Source organism: Rhizoctonia solani, chromosome 11 (assembly GCF_016906535.1).
Source record: "Rhizoctonia solani chromosome 11, complete sequence".
Classification (NCBI taxonomy): domain Eukaryota; kingdom Fungi; phylum Basidiomycota; class Agaricomycetes; order Cantharellales; family Ceratobasidiaceae; genus Rhizoctonia; species Rhizoctonia solani.
The window spans coordinates 497182-516604 of record NC_057380.1 but is presented as its reverse complement, the minus strand read 5'-3'; the positions used below and the strand labels follow the sequence as shown (position 1 = coordinate 516604).

At 47.2% G+C, this 19423-nt stretch overlaps 4 protein-coding genes across 4 annotated transcripts; 1 reads left to right on the top strand and 3 right to left on the bottom strand.

Annotated features, from left to right (window-relative positions):
• Positions 1-408: 408 nt before the first annotated feature.
• Positions 409-1566, bottom strand: RhiXN_10222 (The BTB (BR-C, ttk and bab)/POZ (Pox virus and Zinc finger) domain; the record flags this gene model as incomplete). Its single annotated transcript, XM_043330038.1, has 3 exons — positions 409-964; positions 1037-1233; positions 1300-1566. 3 exons carry the CDS (start codon positions 1564-1566, stop codon positions 409-411), a joined length of 1020 nt encoding a protein of 339 aa, XP_043184135.1.
• A 946-nt stretch (positions 1567-2512) lies between these two features.
• Positions 2513-3489, bottom strand: RhiXN_10221 (The BTB (BR-C, ttk and bab)/POZ (Pox virus and Zinc finger) domain; the record flags this gene model as incomplete). Its single annotated transcript, XM_043330037.1, has 3 exons — positions 2513-3128; positions 3187-3374; positions 3433-3489. The coding sequence occupies 3 exons, from the start codon at positions 3487-3489 to the stop codon at positions 2513-2515; spliced, it is 861 nt and encodes a 286-aa protein (XP_043184134.1).
• A 4108-nt stretch (positions 3490-7597) lies between these two features.
• On the bottom strand, positions 7598-10090 carry RhiXN_10220 (The BTB (BR-C, ttk and bab)/POZ (Pox virus and Zinc finger) domain; the record flags this gene model as incomplete). Its single annotated transcript, XM_043330036.1, has 5 exons — positions 7598-8219; positions 8284-8376; positions 9389-9727; positions 9780-9967; positions 10028-10090. The coding sequence occupies 5 exons, from the start codon at positions 10088-10090 to the stop codon at positions 7598-7600; spliced, it is 1305 nt and encodes a 434-aa protein (XP_043184133.1).
• A 4923-nt stretch (positions 10091-15013) lies between these two features.
• RhiXN_10219 (proton/nucleoside cotransporter) lies at positions 15014-17229 on the top strand (the record flags this gene model as incomplete). Its single annotated transcript, XM_043330035.1, has 4 exons — positions 15014-15303; positions 15359-15670; positions 15721-16718; positions 17087-17229. The coding sequence occupies 4 exons, from the start codon at positions 15014-15016 to the stop codon at positions 17227-17229; spliced, it is 1743 nt and encodes a 580-aa protein (XP_043184132.1).
• Between the last annotated feature and the right edge of the window lie 2194 nt (positions 17230-19423).

The following is a 19423-nucleotide window of genomic DNA, read 5'->3' as shown; positions in this document are numbered from 1 at the left end:
CGATTAGCGAAATTTATCTTTCCTGGTTTGGCTCATAACGCTGTTTGCCTCTTGATATCTGGATCTGCTGGTTCCCGCTTTCTGTTTGCCGGATTCCATACTCACCTGGGATCACTCGCCTTGGCCTCGGCTACTTGCTCCTGCTCTCGTAACCGAAACCCTTTGTCACCGCCCCGATAACAAGATTCAATTTTACTTTAATTCGAAAGTATCCAAAAAAGAAATACAAAAAAATTAAACAAGATAATATTAGCAATCGAAAAAAACTTGCTCTCCAGACTCTGGGCTAGCTCCAACCTCCCTCTCAATGCGAACATCCATCTCAGCCTTCTGGCAATACACCCTAACCGCCCGATCAATACTAGCCATACATCCCTGGCACAACGGACATCCCTCCTCGCAACTTTCCTAACGTAGCCACTCGGTCAAATTCCACATGACCGAAGCTTCCGCCTGGATCACATGCTCATCAAAATCACTCTTGGGCCCATCGACATTAAACACCGCCTTGAGAGCCTCGAGAATAACCTGTTGACACCTCCCCAATTCCGGGCGGGCCCCCGCAGACTCGGACGACTTGTACCCGCTCCACTGGACGAGCTCGGACTCGTCGCCCGCGCGATGCGGTTTGGCTCCCGGCCGTTGACACCTCTGACCGCACGGCTCGAAGCGCGCGAATATCCGGCGCGCCAGTACTCTCTCAACCGAGCGATTTGGGCCGTCGGCGCTGCCCCGAGCGCTAGTCCTTCGTCGTCGCTCAGGGACGAGTGCGGTACAAGCCTCCGAAAGCTTGGAGTTGTAGTCCGAGCATGTACCTCTTGGCGATTTGGTAGAGTAAAATGGGGTTGTATTTGGGTCTTGTATTAGTATGTCGATTGCGGATCGGATGACCCCGGGCATCCGAGTGCATGTGCCGTCTGTAGTAATTCTTCTGCTTGAAGAGTGGTGAATTTCAGACGCGAGTCTACTCCGGGTCTTGGAATCGAGATCATGTCAGAATACATAGTGAGCCCGTGATCGCAGGTGAGGAACTTACGGAGGATAAACAAGCGACAAGACATTCACAAATGCATCGACGCATATATCTCGTAGTACGATCACAGGAACGTCCTTTGACCGAGGTGCAATCACAAGCCCCTGGCTATCGATCGTCAGTTGCAACTGTTCTTGAAAGAACTTGGAATGGGCCGCCATGATTTCTTGATGCAATCGGAACACAGTCGTCCCCGCCACCTAATATTATTGCCACTTAGCCCACGAAGCTCAATGGACACGACCCGTTCCGTGCGAGGCACTCACCATAACTTCCAAATCGCTACTCTGGAAATCAGGCCATCTAACTGTACGGGTAGGACTAGGCGGCTCCTTGAATCCAGAATCCCTGGACCTCGTGTTGTCTTCTCCTCCCATTGAGGAAGCGCCCCGCCCGTTGGTGGAAGGAGCGTTGCCGTTCAAGTTGGTGATGCCCGGCGTGGCTTCGGACGGTACGTTGGTGTTGATCTCGCCGTTGCTTTTCCCGTTGGCTGTGACGTTGTCGGGGCCCTTGCTTTGCTTGTTCTTTCCCATGTCGATGATACAGAGGCCCAGGATGCTCGCGAGTGTGGTATAGTCCAGGAAAGAATCCAGTATGGCGGGCTCGGCAGTGGAGCGAGTTAAAAGTAATCGAGTGTTATGCACGACCGTGATGGTATACTAACGAGTCGAGAAGAATATCTGGTGGTACTAGTAGTGGTAGTGGTGGTAGAGAGAACAAACGACAGAGAACGGCTCAAGCCACGGTAAAAGTACTCGGTTAGCCACTCAGTACAAACATCCCCAAATAAAAGTTCATCGCGCCCCGAAACACGCCCTGGACTTTACGATTGCCATAAAAGGAACAATGAGTCAACGTGTTACGATACACACATCGCCTTTTGCCTCTTCCTTTGATTGGCTGGGCAGTGTATCCGCCGATGTATACCGGTTTGGGAATGAATTGCCACCGACCTGATATGGGCTGTGCGTAAGGTGGCTATTTCCTTTGCTGAGCTCTCTTAACATAGTATTGATCGACATTCTTGGGTTATCTTCCTTGGTACGGCACCGCACTCAACTGTCGTTATAATTCATCCGTTTTTTGTGAGTCAATTTGATCAGGTCTTAATACTAGGCAGCGCATATAGCCTGCACTTCGATCATAGCACTCAACCCGCGCTACATTCCATAAATCTAGTTTATGACAACTTCATAAAGCACTGTGATTCTCCCCACTTCATATTGAAAATAATGGTGAGCTCCATCAATTTTTCAAAAAAACTAATCATAAATCCCCGATTGTTCTATAGAGCGGAATAAATAATTGTATTACGGTAGAATGTATAGGAACTATTACAAATATAATCCAACAAACAGTAGAAGTCCACGATTTTACAACCCGGCCAATCACAGTCTAAATATCCGTGGATGCAAGAAAACCTGAGACGAAGATAAGAAACCAATCCTCAAAAGTGAGATGAGATCATAGTGCACAGCTCTACAGCTTCATCCCATTGACACAACGGTGCAGCTCTTCGTCAAGCTTAGCTTGTCTCAAAGCCCGTGCAATCTCGATAAGCGTAGGCCCACATTCGTAGCAATACAACCCCCCCGAGTCGATTTGAAAAATATCTGCATTATCTTGGGAATCTTCGGGGGTTTCGGGTCCAAACGTGTCCATTGTTAAATTCTTAACAATCTGCTGGAAGACATACTTTTGGCAAGCAGCCCGCGTCCCACATGTACCATGAGGGCGAATATCCTTTTGGAGGGTCTCGGAGAAAATAAACAAACTCCGAATCCGTTCCCGAATCCGCATCACGGTCGTGGTCGTCTTGGCCCCCAAGAACATTCCCTCTTCCTGGGAGAGTGCCTGGCGTCGGTAAGCAAGAGTTCTGAAGCACTCGAACTTCAGAGCCTCCAGTGGGGTGTCACAACGCACAGCCCAGCCAAGAAGATTAATCGCCTGCGATGGGATATTATCCTCGTCTACTTCAAAACCTGACATGATATATCGTTGAATGCCAGGCATCTGGAGGGCCAGAGTGGCCTCCAACACTGGCTCCCAAGCGCTAAAATCCTTGACCCGAATAGTTGGTAGCTTGCCAACTTCCCTTTAGACAAATTACAAGTCAGCTCCCAGAAATTACGCAAGTAACACATTGGCCATACATTGGATAAATGAATTGACATAGCCTCGTGAACGACTGGGCTGAACAGAGGTCACGCGGGAGGCGTAGTGGATTGTTGTCGGCGGCCCCCTCTCCCGCGTCGAGGATCGGTATGGACAACATGTCGCGGAAAAAGTACGAGTGCGTCTCCAGAATGTCCCGGTGCAGTCTAAATAAAATACTTTCAACCTGTAAAGCATAGTGTCAACGTCTGAGTGTCCTACTTGATATCTCTTGGCAAGCGTACCTGTATTACAACGTCCCCACGAGGGAAGTAATACGTCTCAGATCGTAGAAAAGTCATAATAAATATTGTCTAAGGTCTATACGAGTTAAAACGCTGCAAATGAATGTGGTTAAGGACTTTCGGCTGTCTCGGAGTGAGTTAAATACTACCTTTGGTTTATGAACAATCGATAACTCGCCTCCGGGTGAGGCAAGCGAATAGAACGAAGGTAGGTCGATTGCCGTAGGCGGGGGAACGCTAATGAGCAAAACGTGGTTGAGTGGCAGATAGACTCGTGGCGCCCATGCCGACGTGGCTTTATAACTAGCAGCGCCACACACAGCACGCAAAGAGTCTAGGACAAATTAGGGAGCTTGAGAGGGCCATTCTCGCCAGACCAGAAGGCAACCGGTTATCAGCGTCCCGTAAACCTTGATACCTGGGAGGACAGGACTATACTATACTAAATATATTGTGTACCTGGTCAATGCTGGGTTCGTTCCCACGGTCTACGGGGATGATTAGCCGTTGAATAGAAGCACTCGCAATCGGCTGGACAGACATTGAATTTGATGTGTTTTAGGCGTTGGGCTGGACGATCATACGCGGGGAAATGCCAAGTCTGACCCAGATCGAACGTTCCTCAGGGCAGGAGTGTGTTGATTCGGGCCAACAGATTCCGATGCATGAGACTAGGTTTTTGTAGGGCTTTCCGGAATTTAAACAGGAACTGAGCTGGGCAGAGCATGTTTATGTACGTATTTAGTCAGGATAAAACTTCCTCCATCGTCGCTATCATAACAAAAAAAGCCACTCACACCTCAATCCTCCAGACCCCCCCCCCATCAAATTCACTGTTCCAGTCCGTATCGGCAATTTTTTGTACACGAAAAATTTGGTCTCCATATGCGCTTACTCGCTCACCCTGAGAGCACTATAGTCCTATAAATATAGGTGATTGGGAGATACTTGGATTGGAAATACATTTTAGTCCAGCCTGTCAAGTCCTAGAGGAATGTGTTCGGACTAGTGGTAACCCTACTGCATTTGGGTCGTTTTCCGTATATTTTGTACGGAGAGGGTCACGCCCCAATCGCAAGGAATTGACAAAAATATGTGATTAGGACATGCTATCTCACAAACATCACCTGCTTAGCATGCTCTCGCTATGCTATGGCTTCTTCCAATGGAAGCTGGGGGTGGCGATGGGAAAATTTTTGCAGAATTCCAACCGTGAGTGCTTGTCGGGTGCTACAAATCGCCCGTCAGAGCAGTCTTTCTAGTGAAGATGGCGTACTCGTCTCCACCAATATATTGATCCGAGGTATGATCGCGAGTAAAAATCATGTTCAATGCAGACGCAGCTCGAAGTGTTGGCTCCTAAACACGATGAGCTCTAAAAGTGCGGATTTTCTGGAGGTCAAAAATCGCATTTTGTATGCGGAGTGCTGGCAGCATCTGAAAGGTATTTCCATGAACCCGTATCCCAGCTCACCCCCGTATGCTGTCAAGCTGCTGATTCTGCTGATTTTTGCCAAAATATGGACATCATGTGGATTTTCTATCCTTTTGATGCTCACCATGAAATGGCGAAGTCCTTATATAGTGAGGTTACGAATGCCCTCGCTTTCCTGTTCCTTAGACAGTAAATTCGCACTCAAGGAACTGCGACGGTATACTCCACTTCAGATATACACAGACGCAAACAGAGCATAAAGGATTTGAACGAACAAAAGGTTTCTATGATAAATGCATCAGGTTTTTGTCGCTTATACCTTCTGGAGCATTACTAAGAGGAGGGCCTGGGATCGTATCTTCGAAACCCACCGAGATGGATCTTGAGAATATTATGATGGAACCTGCTTGAGTGACTGTCCATCTCCAATTGGGATTGGGTTTGAATGTACGAATTCGACAATTCGTATATCCTGATTCCATGGTGGGCCCGTTCATGAAGTAGATAACTCCAACAATAATTTGTTACACACTCCAATCAAAGTCAAGGTCTCGATCGTTTGGAGATGAAATACGGGCAGGATATCTGTCCAGTTCGATTGAATGGGGATCTGGTAAAGAGATGTTCGAGGCAAGCTACCACGACTTGGACGCCCATCCCATTATAGTTACTCTAAATTCGAATAATTGGGTGTATTCACTGATTCTTGACTACGTGCCGGAGGCTAAGTTAGGCAAGCTCGACCCCTGATATAAGCCACTGATAAATATCGAGATAAACAATTGAAACATCTGAGCTGGGCAGTCGTGCCGTAAGAGGTCGCATCAGTGACGACAGCTTGCCATGGTCTTCATGGGGTTTGTATCTGGTCAGGTTTGATATATGCTTTTATAAGTATATGAACAAACGATTAAGTTCCAGCCGTTGTTTGTACTCGATTTATAATTTACAGGACACTGGCCAGTCTTGCTTTTTACGGATAGGCATAGTATGCCTTGTGGAAACCTGACCAGAAAGAGGGGCAGATTATTACTCCATATGTTTACGCTTACTCTTTGTCATAAACAATATCAGTGATACATTTCGATGCAACATGCCAGGCCAGTAAATTTATCCGTATAACTTCATCTCCCATAGGGTATGGGTGTGGCTTGATCATTCCGTATAAGAGAATTCACTGGAACCAATATAAAAACCAGGGTTATAAAAGTAGCTTAGAAATACTAACAACTATTTTCCTATGCGTAGATGTACCCATTAATCTAACAATCAGGTGGTGGGCCAGGCCCTTGCGAACTCCAGTAAACTTGAATCGAATAACTTCTGGTCCAATTTCCCCCTTCTGATTGAACGAGATATTTCTGGTCTAACAGAGTTACATCGCGAACATAGCCCATTGCTACCGCTCGGTTCTGGGAGCTGGAAAATATCAGATGAATCACAGCTGGGAAGGTCTCTAGGAGATATTATTAAATTATGATTTATCATCTTGAAAATTTTGCTTCGACATGTATCTCTTGTGGGGCATAGATTATGCGGCTGTATGTCCTCTTCAAGCCAAGACATGTTTCGGGAAAGTAGTAAGGTGCGAGAGCGCTCGCGAATGTACATTGCTCGAGCGGCTAAATTATCACCCAACACTTGTATTTCTGATGGTAAAATGGGGAGGCGGCGCCAAGAAAGTATGCGTAGGCCTTCCAGCATAAGATCATCATGAGAAGTACGAGCAGCCCATTGAAGCATTTTTAATGGTCCCAAAGTATGTGGAATGCTAGACGGGTTACTAGCAAGTTGGTCAAGAATATATCCTTGAGTACTAGCCATGTCCAATGCGGATGTAGCTTCTAGTATGGGTTCCCATGTAGGAAAGTCGTTGTGTAATATAATCGGCAACACGCCTGGCCTCCTACAGTAGAGTTTGAGATGATAAGATAGTACGATCGTGAGAGCCATAAAAGTCGTACTTTGGGTAGATAAATTGGCACAGCACGTTGAAAGTCGCTTCCGAGCATAGGTCTCGTGGGAGAGGTAGTGGGCATTCGTCAAAAGAGCCTTCGGAAAGGTCGCTTGAGGGAACAGAAAACATATCTCTAAAAAATCCGGAATATGATCCAAGAATGTCTCGATGAAGTCTGTAGAGCCGGTTTCCAACCTAAGATAGCCATTAAAAATCACGTAAGAAGGGACGAAAAACTCAAAGTCCAAGCCAGACCTGGATGATAATATTTCCGGTGGAGTAATAGTACTCATTTGATCTCGAGGCACCCATAACCCACTCAAGGTATCTTAACGTAGGTACAGCAATTATTCCTGATCTTATACGAAGTAGGCTTCCCTATGTTAGTCAAGAAGCTCTATATTATTGTCGACGGCGATTAAAAAAGGCGCTTGCTACTATGGAGGATGGTAGACTCTCGGGAATCACCCACGAGGACCAGTATAGATGTGTTTGCCAGCATTTGTCCCAAAAGCCACATGAGATCAAATAATCAATATCGAGGAGTTTTCTGCGACAGTCTTAGTTCAAGGCACTCTCAACAGACGCTAAGTTGTTGACATGAAAAGCTTTCACGTTTTATGTGTATAAAAACATTGTCATTCTCGGTACTATCATGTAGCCAGTTACCTAGATAGCAATCGATTATGAAGCAACATTATTTGGATCTCGGAACAGACATAAAACTCTTTGCACAAGTTGGTAGAATATATCAAGTTCTACTTTAACCTAAATTATTCACTGGCGTGCAGAAGACCCAAACCGGTGGCACACCTCCTAATCTCCTCCTTAAGTACCTCTTGAGCAATTGTTGCGGCCAGATCACTACGGACGGGGTTACAATTGGGACAGATTTGAACGTCCTCCGGGAGGTCAAAAATGCTACCATCAGTCCGATAATACTCCTGCAAAGGGTCTGTTTCTTTGAGATTATTAAAAACACCTTGATGAATAAAATTCTGGCAGTTGGGGCCCCCGATACAGAAGTGGTGCCTGTGGATGGTAGTCCAATAGCTAGGATCCGTGAGAATAAGAATTCGGATACGATCTCGGATAGCAACCACTTGGAAAGTCGCATTTTCTCCGAGAGAAGTTATTTCGGTGGCAGAAATCGCCCTGCGGAGGAAAACAAGCACATATAAACACTCTAACTTGAGTGTATTTGGCGCCTCGTTGTACTTGACCGCCAAACCAAGTAACTTTGAAGCAACCGTGGGGTTGTCGCGGAGCTCCCCCTTGAAATTTGCCAGGATGTATTTCCGTAGGTCTTTCATTTGTAGAAGACTCGTTGCTTGTAGGACGAACTCCCATTTTTCCTGCTCATCTATGAGAATGGCGGGATACGCTCCGATAGCCCTATCTCCGACAATCGAAATTAAGTGACTTGATCGAAGAATTAGGCTTCTTAAAGTGGACCTACCTGGGATATAGAAACTGACATATTGTATCAAATGTCTCTGCGGAGCATAGGTCACTTGGAATGACTACTGGGTGTTCATCCGAGATATCCGAACTATCACCATCGTCAGTTTGGCGAGATATATTTTGAAAGTAGCCGCAATGAGCTTCTACTACATCACGATGTAGCTTGAATAAATGACTGTCAACCTTATGAACAGGGTGTGAGGTTAACCGAGGCCGCCACATTCACAAGTTGAATGCTTTTACACTTATAGCTATATCACCATGTTGGAAGTAATAATTTTGTGAACGAACGGTTGACATATCCTTTGGTTTAAGGCTTAATCTCGTTCTGAATAAAATATAGGATATCGTGATCAGTCAACGTTTCGATGGCAAACGGACTTGGTGTACCAAACGACGTACTGGCACGGACGTTTTTAACCCAGTGAAAGAAACTCTGAGACAAGAGAGAGATGGTTCAGATTCTTAGAGTGTTCCTATAGACGAGGGTGGGGACGTAGAGAGCAAGGCAGCCACTTGAATGCGATTTGCCACCTGATAAATATGGGAAACGGGTTTAGCGCCATGGAACGCAACCTGTGCGTGGTATTAATATATGGTAATGTCCCCGGTATCGATTATCAGCTTTTTCTGGAGAAAAATCACACCTTTTCACCATTCCATTGTTTTTTTTTACTTAGATACAGGCAACGATGCCATAAGGCCAGGAATTCATGTCCTAAGCGTTACCCTAGTTCCCATATGTGAGCTGACCTTGAAATCAGATAGCTAAATTGCTCCTATCTACCCTGAATCAGAAATTTACTCAATCCCCGCCTTTCAGTAGCTTCAAGCCCGCAGCACATCGTCGAATCTCTTCATACAATCCAACTCCCCCGATTCCAGTACATGCTAGTTCCATCCTCACCGAGTCACAATGACGACAAACACGCTCGTCTCTCGGTACATCAAATATACTGAGCATAAAATCATCTTGAGTGTCCGAGGATAACTTGACTGGGTCCATCCTCAAGTTAGCTATAACTCCGGCATGTATAGCGAATTGACATGAGCTTTCTAGTTCGCCTTTACAGAGGGGGTGTCTGGGAATTGCCACCCACGAGCGAGATGCTGCCAGCGTTCGGACGCGGTCGCGGATCGTCGAAATGTGCGCCATGGTGTCTGAACCTAGCATGTGAGCTTCAAGTGCAAGGATAGGCCCCCGGCGAATGATAAGCGAGTGAATACACTCAAGCTTGAGAGTATCGGAAGTTTCTTCGTAATTGATGATGATACCGAGTAATCTTGCCGCCACGGCGGGAATATTCATCCTATCCACTTCGAACTGTGATAGAATGTACTCTCGGGCACCGTCCATTTGTAGAGCCTGTGTTGCTTTGAGAGCCGGTGCCCAAATATCGAGTTCGCTGACAAGAACAGGGGGAAGAACGCCTATTTTCCTACGAGATCGTGAACAACTATAGGAGTTCATAAAATCACAAAAAGACTTACTTTGGGTACAATAGCGCGCAAAGGACAGTAAAACTCTCAGCAGAGCAAAGGTCTTGAGATATTTTCAATGGGCAACCGTCAGACTCGCCCTCTTCTCCGTTGCTTGATGCACTACGAAACATGTCCTGAAAGAAGTTGGAGTGCGTTGATAAAATATCCCTATGTAGTTTGAACAAGGTGTGCCCGACCTGAATAATTGATCTGTAGTTGGGTAAATGATAGCTAGTGAGCTGAGAGAGATCACTCACTTGTAGTACTAAATCCCCGCGCGGGTAGTGATAGTCGGCGGACCATACAATGACCTCCGACATGGTTCTCGATAATGATAAGATTCCGATTCTCGTACGATAGGGGGGTTGTTATTGCCACGTAGCCACCCAATAAGCGACTTCCTTTATAGTGAGCCAATCGGAGCGACTTCGCCGTGTCGAAAATAGGGAATGCTTTGTATATGTGAGAGGCGGCGTAATAAAATTGTACAAATACGTACATTTATGTAGGATCTCGACCTTGATGGTCGTCAAAAAAGTAAGTTCGCGAGCCGCATGTTTTGCTGTATGTTAATGTTTATTCAACGCCACCATGTACTCTTTACAAGGTAATCGGTTGTCTTTCTTTCGTCTAAGACTTCCCGTGTTCTAGGCATCTGATATCTTAGCACAAGCTCAAAATCATTTACATTACGCTGCAAATTAACATATCTTTAATGCTTGTGCTTGGGTGGAGTGGATATTTGTTTGCAATATAGCCCTGCAGAACTTAAAAGTGAAATCATAACCTGGGTCCAGCAGCGTTGGGCAAATCACCTCTTCCGAAAGGCCCCTTTCCGGCACTGTATAGGCAGGTTTATATGAGCTTTATGCTCGAAATGCCACACGTAAGTCCTGTAAATTTGATTTCAGCCGTTGGAAGACATGGTATACATAGACTCAGGTTGGTAGATAGCACGTTGAACATCTCCGCCCCCAATCGGCGGAAACTCTCAGCTAATGCTAACCTAAACCAATACAGGGTTACCACGAGTCGTATAAGGCAGGAGGTGTACCTGATACCTTGGATCAGGGTGTATAAACGGGTAGAGATGTTCAAAATTGCTTGATTTTGCTTTTGCACACGCAAAATATAGGTATATTGACTGCGTCGCATATACATGAAAACAAATCGAAGATAATGCTAATACAAGCCGCAAAACCGATTGCTTATTTGTCAAGTTTGTCAACTGAAACGTAATTTCGGAGAACGATGTTACTCTACACATGAGATAGTTCGAGACATCTCTTTATTTCCAGGTTAGCATGCTGCTTGATTGACCCCGCGTACCTTCCCCTGCATGCAGTACACATGGTGTCCACAACTACCTGGAATAGACTGGCTGGCTCGGGGCTTGGTTTAATCGGCTTGGTATAGGTCATTTGTGCGTTCATTGCCCAGAATATCCCATCCGAACAGTGATGTGCTGTCGCGCAACAGAGTGTACTGGGAATTCGAACCCTCCAATAATTGGGGTTATAAAATAACGACCGGACTCGCTCGCGAGCTAGTGCAACCATATTGGTTCTCTGACTAGAGAGATTCCTCGCTTCATCATGAGAGAGGGGAGATTGCCGATATGCCAGGACCTGAATGCATTCAAGCAATAGTCCTTCGAGCCCTTTGTCTGAATCTTGGATCCAAGATAAAAACACAGAGGCGTTAGCTGTAACCACAGCTTTATCTTCAGCGAGTTTGTTCAAGATATACTTCCGAGCGCCTTGCATACCCAGCTCCACCGTACCGTTAATAATTGGACCCCATTTCTTAATATCCCCGGGGTGAATAATTGGGATCATGCCCACCTCCCTAGAATCCAGAAGTGAGTGGCAAATGAAATTTAGGCGAAGTGAACAGGCACCTCGGGAATATGAATTGACATAAAACTCCGAACACTTCAGCACTTACGGGACCTTTGATTGTAACCGCGTTTTCTTCAGTAGTGCAAAACAGCTCGGAATGCATTCGTAACATGCCACAGTAGAGCTGAAAAGCGGTATTTTGAACCTTGATCAAAGAAAGGTAAAAGCGACCAAGTCAATGATCAACTATGCATGTGATATCTATTTAGCAAAAATTGACAGCTTACAAGAACAATAATATTCCCATCCGGAAAGAAATACTCAGAGTCGACTATTGGCTTATCCTCAAAGCACCTGGAGAGTTGCCACCGTAAAGTACAAGATTTACCTCTAGAAACTATATAATCTAGTCCTATCTAAAACCCACCTGTCTTTCCAAAGTTTGCTATTGACATCGATCGGTTCAAGATGAGTGCTAACAGTATTGCCCATTGGTAAGTTGGACGAGATGGGGGCTGTGGTTTGGGGGAGCCACACAACCCTTTTCAAATTCCCAGGTGATGCGCTATTTCAAATTGAACTGTGCTGTGATGCATACACTCTGTAGAATTCGTCTCTGCTCCCGAGTTGACCCGAATGACCCATCAAGGGAGTCAGAGATCAGAAGGTTCTACTTTGCTTCAGAAAGCTCTGGATTTAAAGCCGTATTTTAGATTGACTAAGTTTTTGAGGTGCTTGCTGGGGTGGAGCACCGATAAAGCAAGGCAAGGCAAAGCAACCTCATATGGCATTCGACTGCTATTAGATCACAAAAATTCGCGCTCAGTAAATATTGACTAGGAAACCATCAAAGATAAACGATTGCCCTCTTTACTTGTGTGGGTAAGAGAGAGAATTTTGAAACTTGGGCTTCAGTAGCTCAGTACATTCAACATAATAGCATATGAGTAGGAGCGAATATAAATATATAAATAAGTACATATATTGTTGTTGTCAGGCACCACTATGGGCGGGGGATCTGGCACGGAGTGCGCAGATGAAAGCCGGGGCACCGGACGCGAGCAGAACTCGCGGGCGGGTAGCCAGGTCTGACGATAAGTGAAATGTGCGAGAGTACCCCAAGTGTAGCAAGGATTCGAGAGAAAAGAAGTAAACGTGAGCGGATGGGCTGGTCGGTGGGAAAGACGAAATAAAAGTGCGATGATGAGTTGAATACACTGTGGAAGTCTAGACGAACAAGCATGACCGATGGTCACGTGACCAGCCACCCGAATCCTTGCGCAGACCCTATACCTAAGTCTGGGCTCGTGCGTCTCTAGAGGCTCCGATCCGCAGCCCCTGTTACGCATAAACTCGTCGATGTGATTTAAACTACATATCAATCGCTCAAATATCGGCTTATTAAAAGGGGCATTAGCATCGAGGGTGAGCCAACCGCTCGAGTTGCCAATCAAGGTTTAACATCTCGTCGGATCGATGGAGTGGCTATCTCCAGCCACTTGGTTCTCAAGTGTATAGTGCGAGATATATCCCAACTCATCAAAAATTAATATACAATCCCTTGACCCCAACCATTGGACAAATAAATGACCTGCCTTGCTCCAGACCATGTCAGCAACATACGAAATCAACGTTCATTAACTAAAGACTCGTAAATCAACCATATTATAGAGAGGGGAGGGTTGCCGTCCTGCATCGGATCCAATCTAAAGGGCATAATCATCTATCTTTACTCGCTGGCGCTCAAAAGACCGAGCAAACCGCTATCGTCGCTTAACCCCGCTCCAACCCACTAAGCGAATGCACGGGCTTGGCTTGCCATATTCATCTAGGTTAAGTAAGTTTGGAGCGCGGGTTAGCTAAGCTCAAGATTACCTATACAGTACCAGTGGTCATCCTTCATTTGGCAACAAGCTCAGGGGTTCCATATGAAAACATCATTCATTTTTATGTTATTCGGGTAAATTACACCAGCACAATGTCGTTATTCCTCACATACGATTAAATAGTCGAGGGTATTGGGCTACGAAATTGGCGAAAACAGGAGCGACGAAGAAAGGATGTGTTCGAGTACTCGACGAATCAGAATACATGAGCATCGGAATCAAAGTCTACCGTCCAGACCCCCGAGTCGAGTACTCCCGGTCAAGAGGTGTGTTTGTGAGGCCGAGTGGGTTCTGGGGTTCCTGGCACAAACGAATAAGAAACTGTGGGTCTTTACGTTTCGTCATTACTTTCTCGGTGCGTTCATCCAAAAATACTCGACCACGTTGGTTCTGAAAGTACCACATCAAGTCGGCTCGGTCGAGAATGATAGGGGTTAACCTATGTCCGAATGATACCTGGGTGGTATAGGGTGGCGAAACGCATCAGGGGGTGACCAGGCGAGGTCGAGGGATACAGAACAGCTACCCAAGAGCGCCCGAGGACGTGAATATATCAGTGATGAAGCACAACCTCGAAACCTTGTCGATTGAATCTAGAGAATCACGCATAGCTCCACCCGGACAAAAAAAAGCGAGACAAAAGTCGGAAAGAAGGAGATTATGAATCAAGCCATAGTAATCGTCTCGAATGCGTCACCGGCCGAATGACGCGCCGGGTCAGCACTCCAACCACATCGCACCGGGAAACTCCAAACGTCCTTTTCCCTCGTTCTTTGAACTCTACTGAATTGGCTCGGGAATCTCAAAGTGTGGGTGTGGCGTTGGGAAGAACCCAGTGTACTGCACTTGCTATCAAGGGATCCATCATTAGGAAGCATTACTTGTGGGTTCGTGCAGAGCGCCCATCTACACTAACAGGCGCCATATGCATTTTGGTCCAAGGTAGCTGCGGCCGAGGGTATTGCGTGTGTGTTTTGAGAGTGCGGCAGAGAAAACAACCCATCTTTGAATTGTCTCCCCGGGTAGGTTACTGTGATTGGCGTATAGTTGAAACGAGCGCATCAGAGGGAAAAATAAACAAACGCAGGGTTATCTCCGGTGATAGGCAAGTTTGTCTTATCTATGTGGGGAGGATGATGATCGGCCAATTAGAAGGTCGGGGGCAAGGGAGCAGGGGAGGAGATAACTGGCAAACGAGCCGAAACATGTGGACAAGAGCGAGCGGTGCCTTGGGCAAGTGCCTAGACAATAGATGTATATTCACGAGGGTATAGGATTGGGAGCATGGAGCGTCGTGTGCCTGAGAAGCAGCAAAGCGAAGGATATGGTTGGATATGGGCAGACCGAATTCATGCGGGGATACAAGTCTCCACATGGACACGCCCAACCGGGAGAGATTAGCCGGTTCCATAATCGGAAGATACATGTGGAAATGGCGGAGCGGATGTAAATGAGATATCGGCTAGGTATATAATCATTTGACACTGCGGAGAAGGTGGGCGAGTAGAGCAGAACCATGAACCAGCCAGGCCTCTACGAGATTGCAGGTGTTGAGCCTGAGGGGAAACGCAACTCGGTCACCGACGAGAAGCGGGACTTGGAGGTCGAGTCGGGCTCTATCTCCCACGACAAGCATCACGATGTCAAGCACGTGATTGCTCACGACAACGACGAGGCCGAGCGCAAGCGTGAAGAGCGCAGAGCCAGGTATGCCAAGTACCGGCCCTACATCCTCACTAGTGTAGCCCTCGTCATCCTCGGCTGGTGGATATCCTCGACGGTCTTGGAGGCCACTCGACACCGATGGTGCGTCATCAAATTTAAATTCTGCTCCAAATGTTGATTATTTTTTTCCCATTAGGATCGTACAGACATTTTGGGCATGGTTCTTTATCCTCATTATTGCGTTCAGGTTCATCCCGAATAGCGTCGTTACTCGTCCGGTCGAGGCCGTATGGCAGCCGCTCATTTCCGGTCCGTTCTTTGCGATCTCGTATCGTGCCCGACTTGCCATGGGATGGCTTGCTCTCCTCGGCATCGTCTTTGGCTCTGCATTTGGCTTCCCTCTGCCTGAAGGAACGGGATACGGTGACCGAGCCATCTCTGTCTTTGGTCTCTTTGTGTTCACATGCGGATTCTGGCTGTCCTCTAAGCACCGCTCCCAGGTTCCTTGGTAAGTAGCTGTGTCTAGATGTGTATGAATTTGTACTCACCTACACCCAGGCCAACCGTGATCGTGGGCCTGTTCATGCAACAAGCCATCGCACTCTTTGTCCTCAAAACCGATGCTGGCTTCAAAATCTTCCTCTGGGTCGCCCAACTTGCCGCCGACTTTTTGGATCAGGCCGGTCCAGCAGCCGGATTCTTCTTTGACCCCGAAGTTACAGCCAAACACTGGTTCTTTGTCAACACACTCGGCGCCATCATCTTCTTCATTGCCTTTGTCCAGATGCTCTACTACCTCGGCGTCATGCAATGGCTCATCAAGCAGTTTGCCTGGTTCTTCTTCAAGACCATGAACGTTTCGGGTGCCGAAGCCGTTGTCGCCGCCGCCTCGCCCTGGATCGGACAGGGCGAGAGCGCATGTCTCGTCCGACCCTTTGTCGACCTCATGACCGAATCCGAGATCCACCTGTCCATGACTTCCGGGTTCTCCACCATCGCCGGCTCCGTCTTTGCCGCCTACGTCAACATGGGTGTCCCCGGCCAAAACCTCGTCACCTCGTCCGTCATGTCCATCCCGGCCTCGATCGCCATCTCCAAGCTTCGCATCCCAGAGACCGAGGAGCCGATCACGAGGGGCCAGGTCATCATCGACCAAGGCGCGGAAGACAAGCACGGACGACCGGCCAATGCGCTCCACGCCTTTTCCAAGGGCGCCCTGTTCGGTCTTATCGTTGCCGGCCAGATCCTGTGCAACGTCCTCACCGTGCTCGCTCTCGTCTATACCATCGACGGCCTGCTCATCTGGGTTGGCAAGGGGTTCGGTATCCACCATTTGACCCTCGACTTGATCTTCGGGTACTTGTTCTACCCTATCACGTTCCTCATCGGTGTACCCAGGAACGAGCTCCTCAGGGTGGCCAGGCTGTTCGCGACCAAGTTGGTGGCCAACGAGTTTGTCGCCTATCAAGCGCTCAAAGAACAAGATGCCCTTAATCCGTTTTCTCAGCGTGGTTACACCATCGCGAGCTATGGACTGTGCGGGTTTGCAAACTTGGGTGAGTTGCAAGTTGGATACTTTTGATTTGAAATGGCATGGGGGGTTGGGTTTGGACCATGAATCCGGGGTCAAATGAATCGTGTCGTGTGCGGGGGATCGACCCGTGACGATCGTACGCGTCGTACCGGGGTTGTGGGATAGGAACAGTTATCCTCGATCACTGTAGCTCTGGGGAGGCGGATGACCGAACGAGTTCGGCCAAGCACTCGACTCGAGTTGGGCCGAGCTCGTTCGGGGATCTTTAGCGCGGGGCTCCAACTCCCCCGTCGTCGATCCTACTTCCCAATTCACCCCCCTCATGGTTCTTCTCATCTCGTCTGGGTTTTAAATACAGACGCGCACACGCTGACGCATCCGCCCACCCAGGTTCGCTCGGAATCCAAATCGGCGTCTTATCCGCGCTCGCTCCGTCGCGAGGAAAAGTCATCGCCCGCGTCGCACCGAGCGCCATGATCTGCGGGTTCTTGTCCACTTTACAGACCGCGGCGATCGCTGGTATGCTCGTATAGACTTGGGTGCACCCGTGCGCTTGTGTGTATGTGTGATGTTTGTTGGTTGTTTGTTGTAGGGCGCCCTGCGGGTGGTTGGGAGGAAAGGCGCGCCCGAGTTGTTTATTCGTATGGATGTGTACGCTTTGAAATGTAATTTTTTGTACTTTTCCTCGTGGTTGTGTGACTGGAGTGTGGGGGTTGAACGTGTGATTGGATGCATAGAGAGCACCCTCTTTTCGTCCTAGGGGCTTAAAGAATCTATATCGGAATTTGGTGGGTCGCGCAAGTGAGCACAAGAACGGTTTGGACTATGAAGAGCAGTCTAGCAAACCGAAATTATATCGATTCGAAACGAATTCCCAAGGATTGAATAGCTCTAAAGTCGACTGTAACGAGAACAGCAAGACTCAAATCGAGAGCGGATCCAAATGGGCCGACTCAAAGACGACCACGGACCACAAACCACAAACCACAAACCACGAAACAAGACCCTATTCAAATTCAGCATCGCCTACGGATTATAGCGAATACACACATCGGGAGGGTAGAAAGAGGGAGAAAAACGCCACTCGCACAGTCCATGTATTTTTATCCTTTTTGGTTAGCCATCAACTCGAGTCATTCTTGCGCTTGATGGCGCGAATGCCGAGTCGCACGTGGCCGGCTTCAAGTCGGCGTGCCTGGCTACATGGTCCCGCGCATACATTGAGCCTTGATGTAATGTTTTCATGCACAAAGGAAACCGCAAATAAGAGGATGGCGAGTGACTAATTCGGGTTTGATACTTGGAGGATCCAAGGGTGGTTGTGGACTGACGGGCAGCTTGGTTGGTTTAAAGTTGATCGCGGCTTGTAATGGAAGGCATTGATCACCTCGTAATTTGGGGGTCGGAAGCCAAGACTTCTTGGAGTAACAGACAGTTTACTAGTAGCTGTTCCACTTGAGTTGATACCCCCATTGGGAAAAACGCCTAGAGCGTTGGATAATAAACCTATAATGGATTCCACTTGATGAATTGAGGACACTATTACCAAATACATTACTACAAGAGGCAACATGTCTTCTACAGTAAACTAAGCGTGCTCTTCCTATCAATCACCAGACCGATTCATTAGTCAACCTATCGCCACATGAACAAGGTAGATAACAATAAACGCATATTGGCGTCTATCTGTACCTTCCTGAGCTTGTTTATGTAATCTGACCACGCACAGTGCCTGTGCCGAGGCCTCGTATCCTCCTCTCGCCCGTAGCGTTTGGCGGTGGCTAAATCAGCAACCAACAGAGATCAGGCTTTTTTTTGCCCTTTAACCTGGCTCTACACTCATTCCCTACTCTACCTTCGGTATCTTTAAATACTTGGTTCACTCGATCGGTTTAATCTATGCTAGGCAAGAAATCAGTAGGTCGATTAGTATACAGCTATCAGCTCCTGACACTGGCACACGTTTAACTCTTTCCACTGTTGTGTTGAATATTCCATTGTCGTTATAGATTTCCAAGTCGATTGTTCTCGTTGGGGATGGTGCGGCTGGTAGGGAATTGTATTAAACTTGATTGGTTCCGCATTAATGACGCCTGAATCAGGGAAAACTGCCCTTGCCAGCGTCCTTGTTTCAGTTACTTTTCCGGAATATGATGTGGTAAGAACGTTACTCTTGGGCACTGTGTTCATCGGCCCGATATTCCTTCGCTTCTTTGGGTGCTAATTCAACTTGAACCAATGTACGATCGAATAAAGCCAAGTAAGTACATTATATTGGTAGGCCAGAAGACAATATAGCTATGCTCATAAGAATTATCAATACGATGCTTCTGTCTCATGTACTTACAGCCGTATTTGAGACATACAAGACCAAGCTCAATTATTCTGACATAACAATAAACCTGGAGCTATATGATGTTTCGTGAGTTTTAGTGCTCGACTCTCATATCACATTTCTGGATGAACCTTATTCAATCGGGGCTCTAACGTCACTATGCATACATTCGTAGCGGGCTGGGTGATTATGATAGTCTTCGGCCTCTGTCGTACTCGGGCCGGGATCTGGTCATAGTAGTCTTCGATATCTCAAACCTTGACTCGCTAGAGAATATACTCGAAAAGGTTAGCTCCACATACTCAACCACCTTTTTATAGATAGAATGATCTGGGTGAGACATAGTGGCTACCCGAAATTCGGCATTTTCTTCCAGAATCAGTTCCTATAAT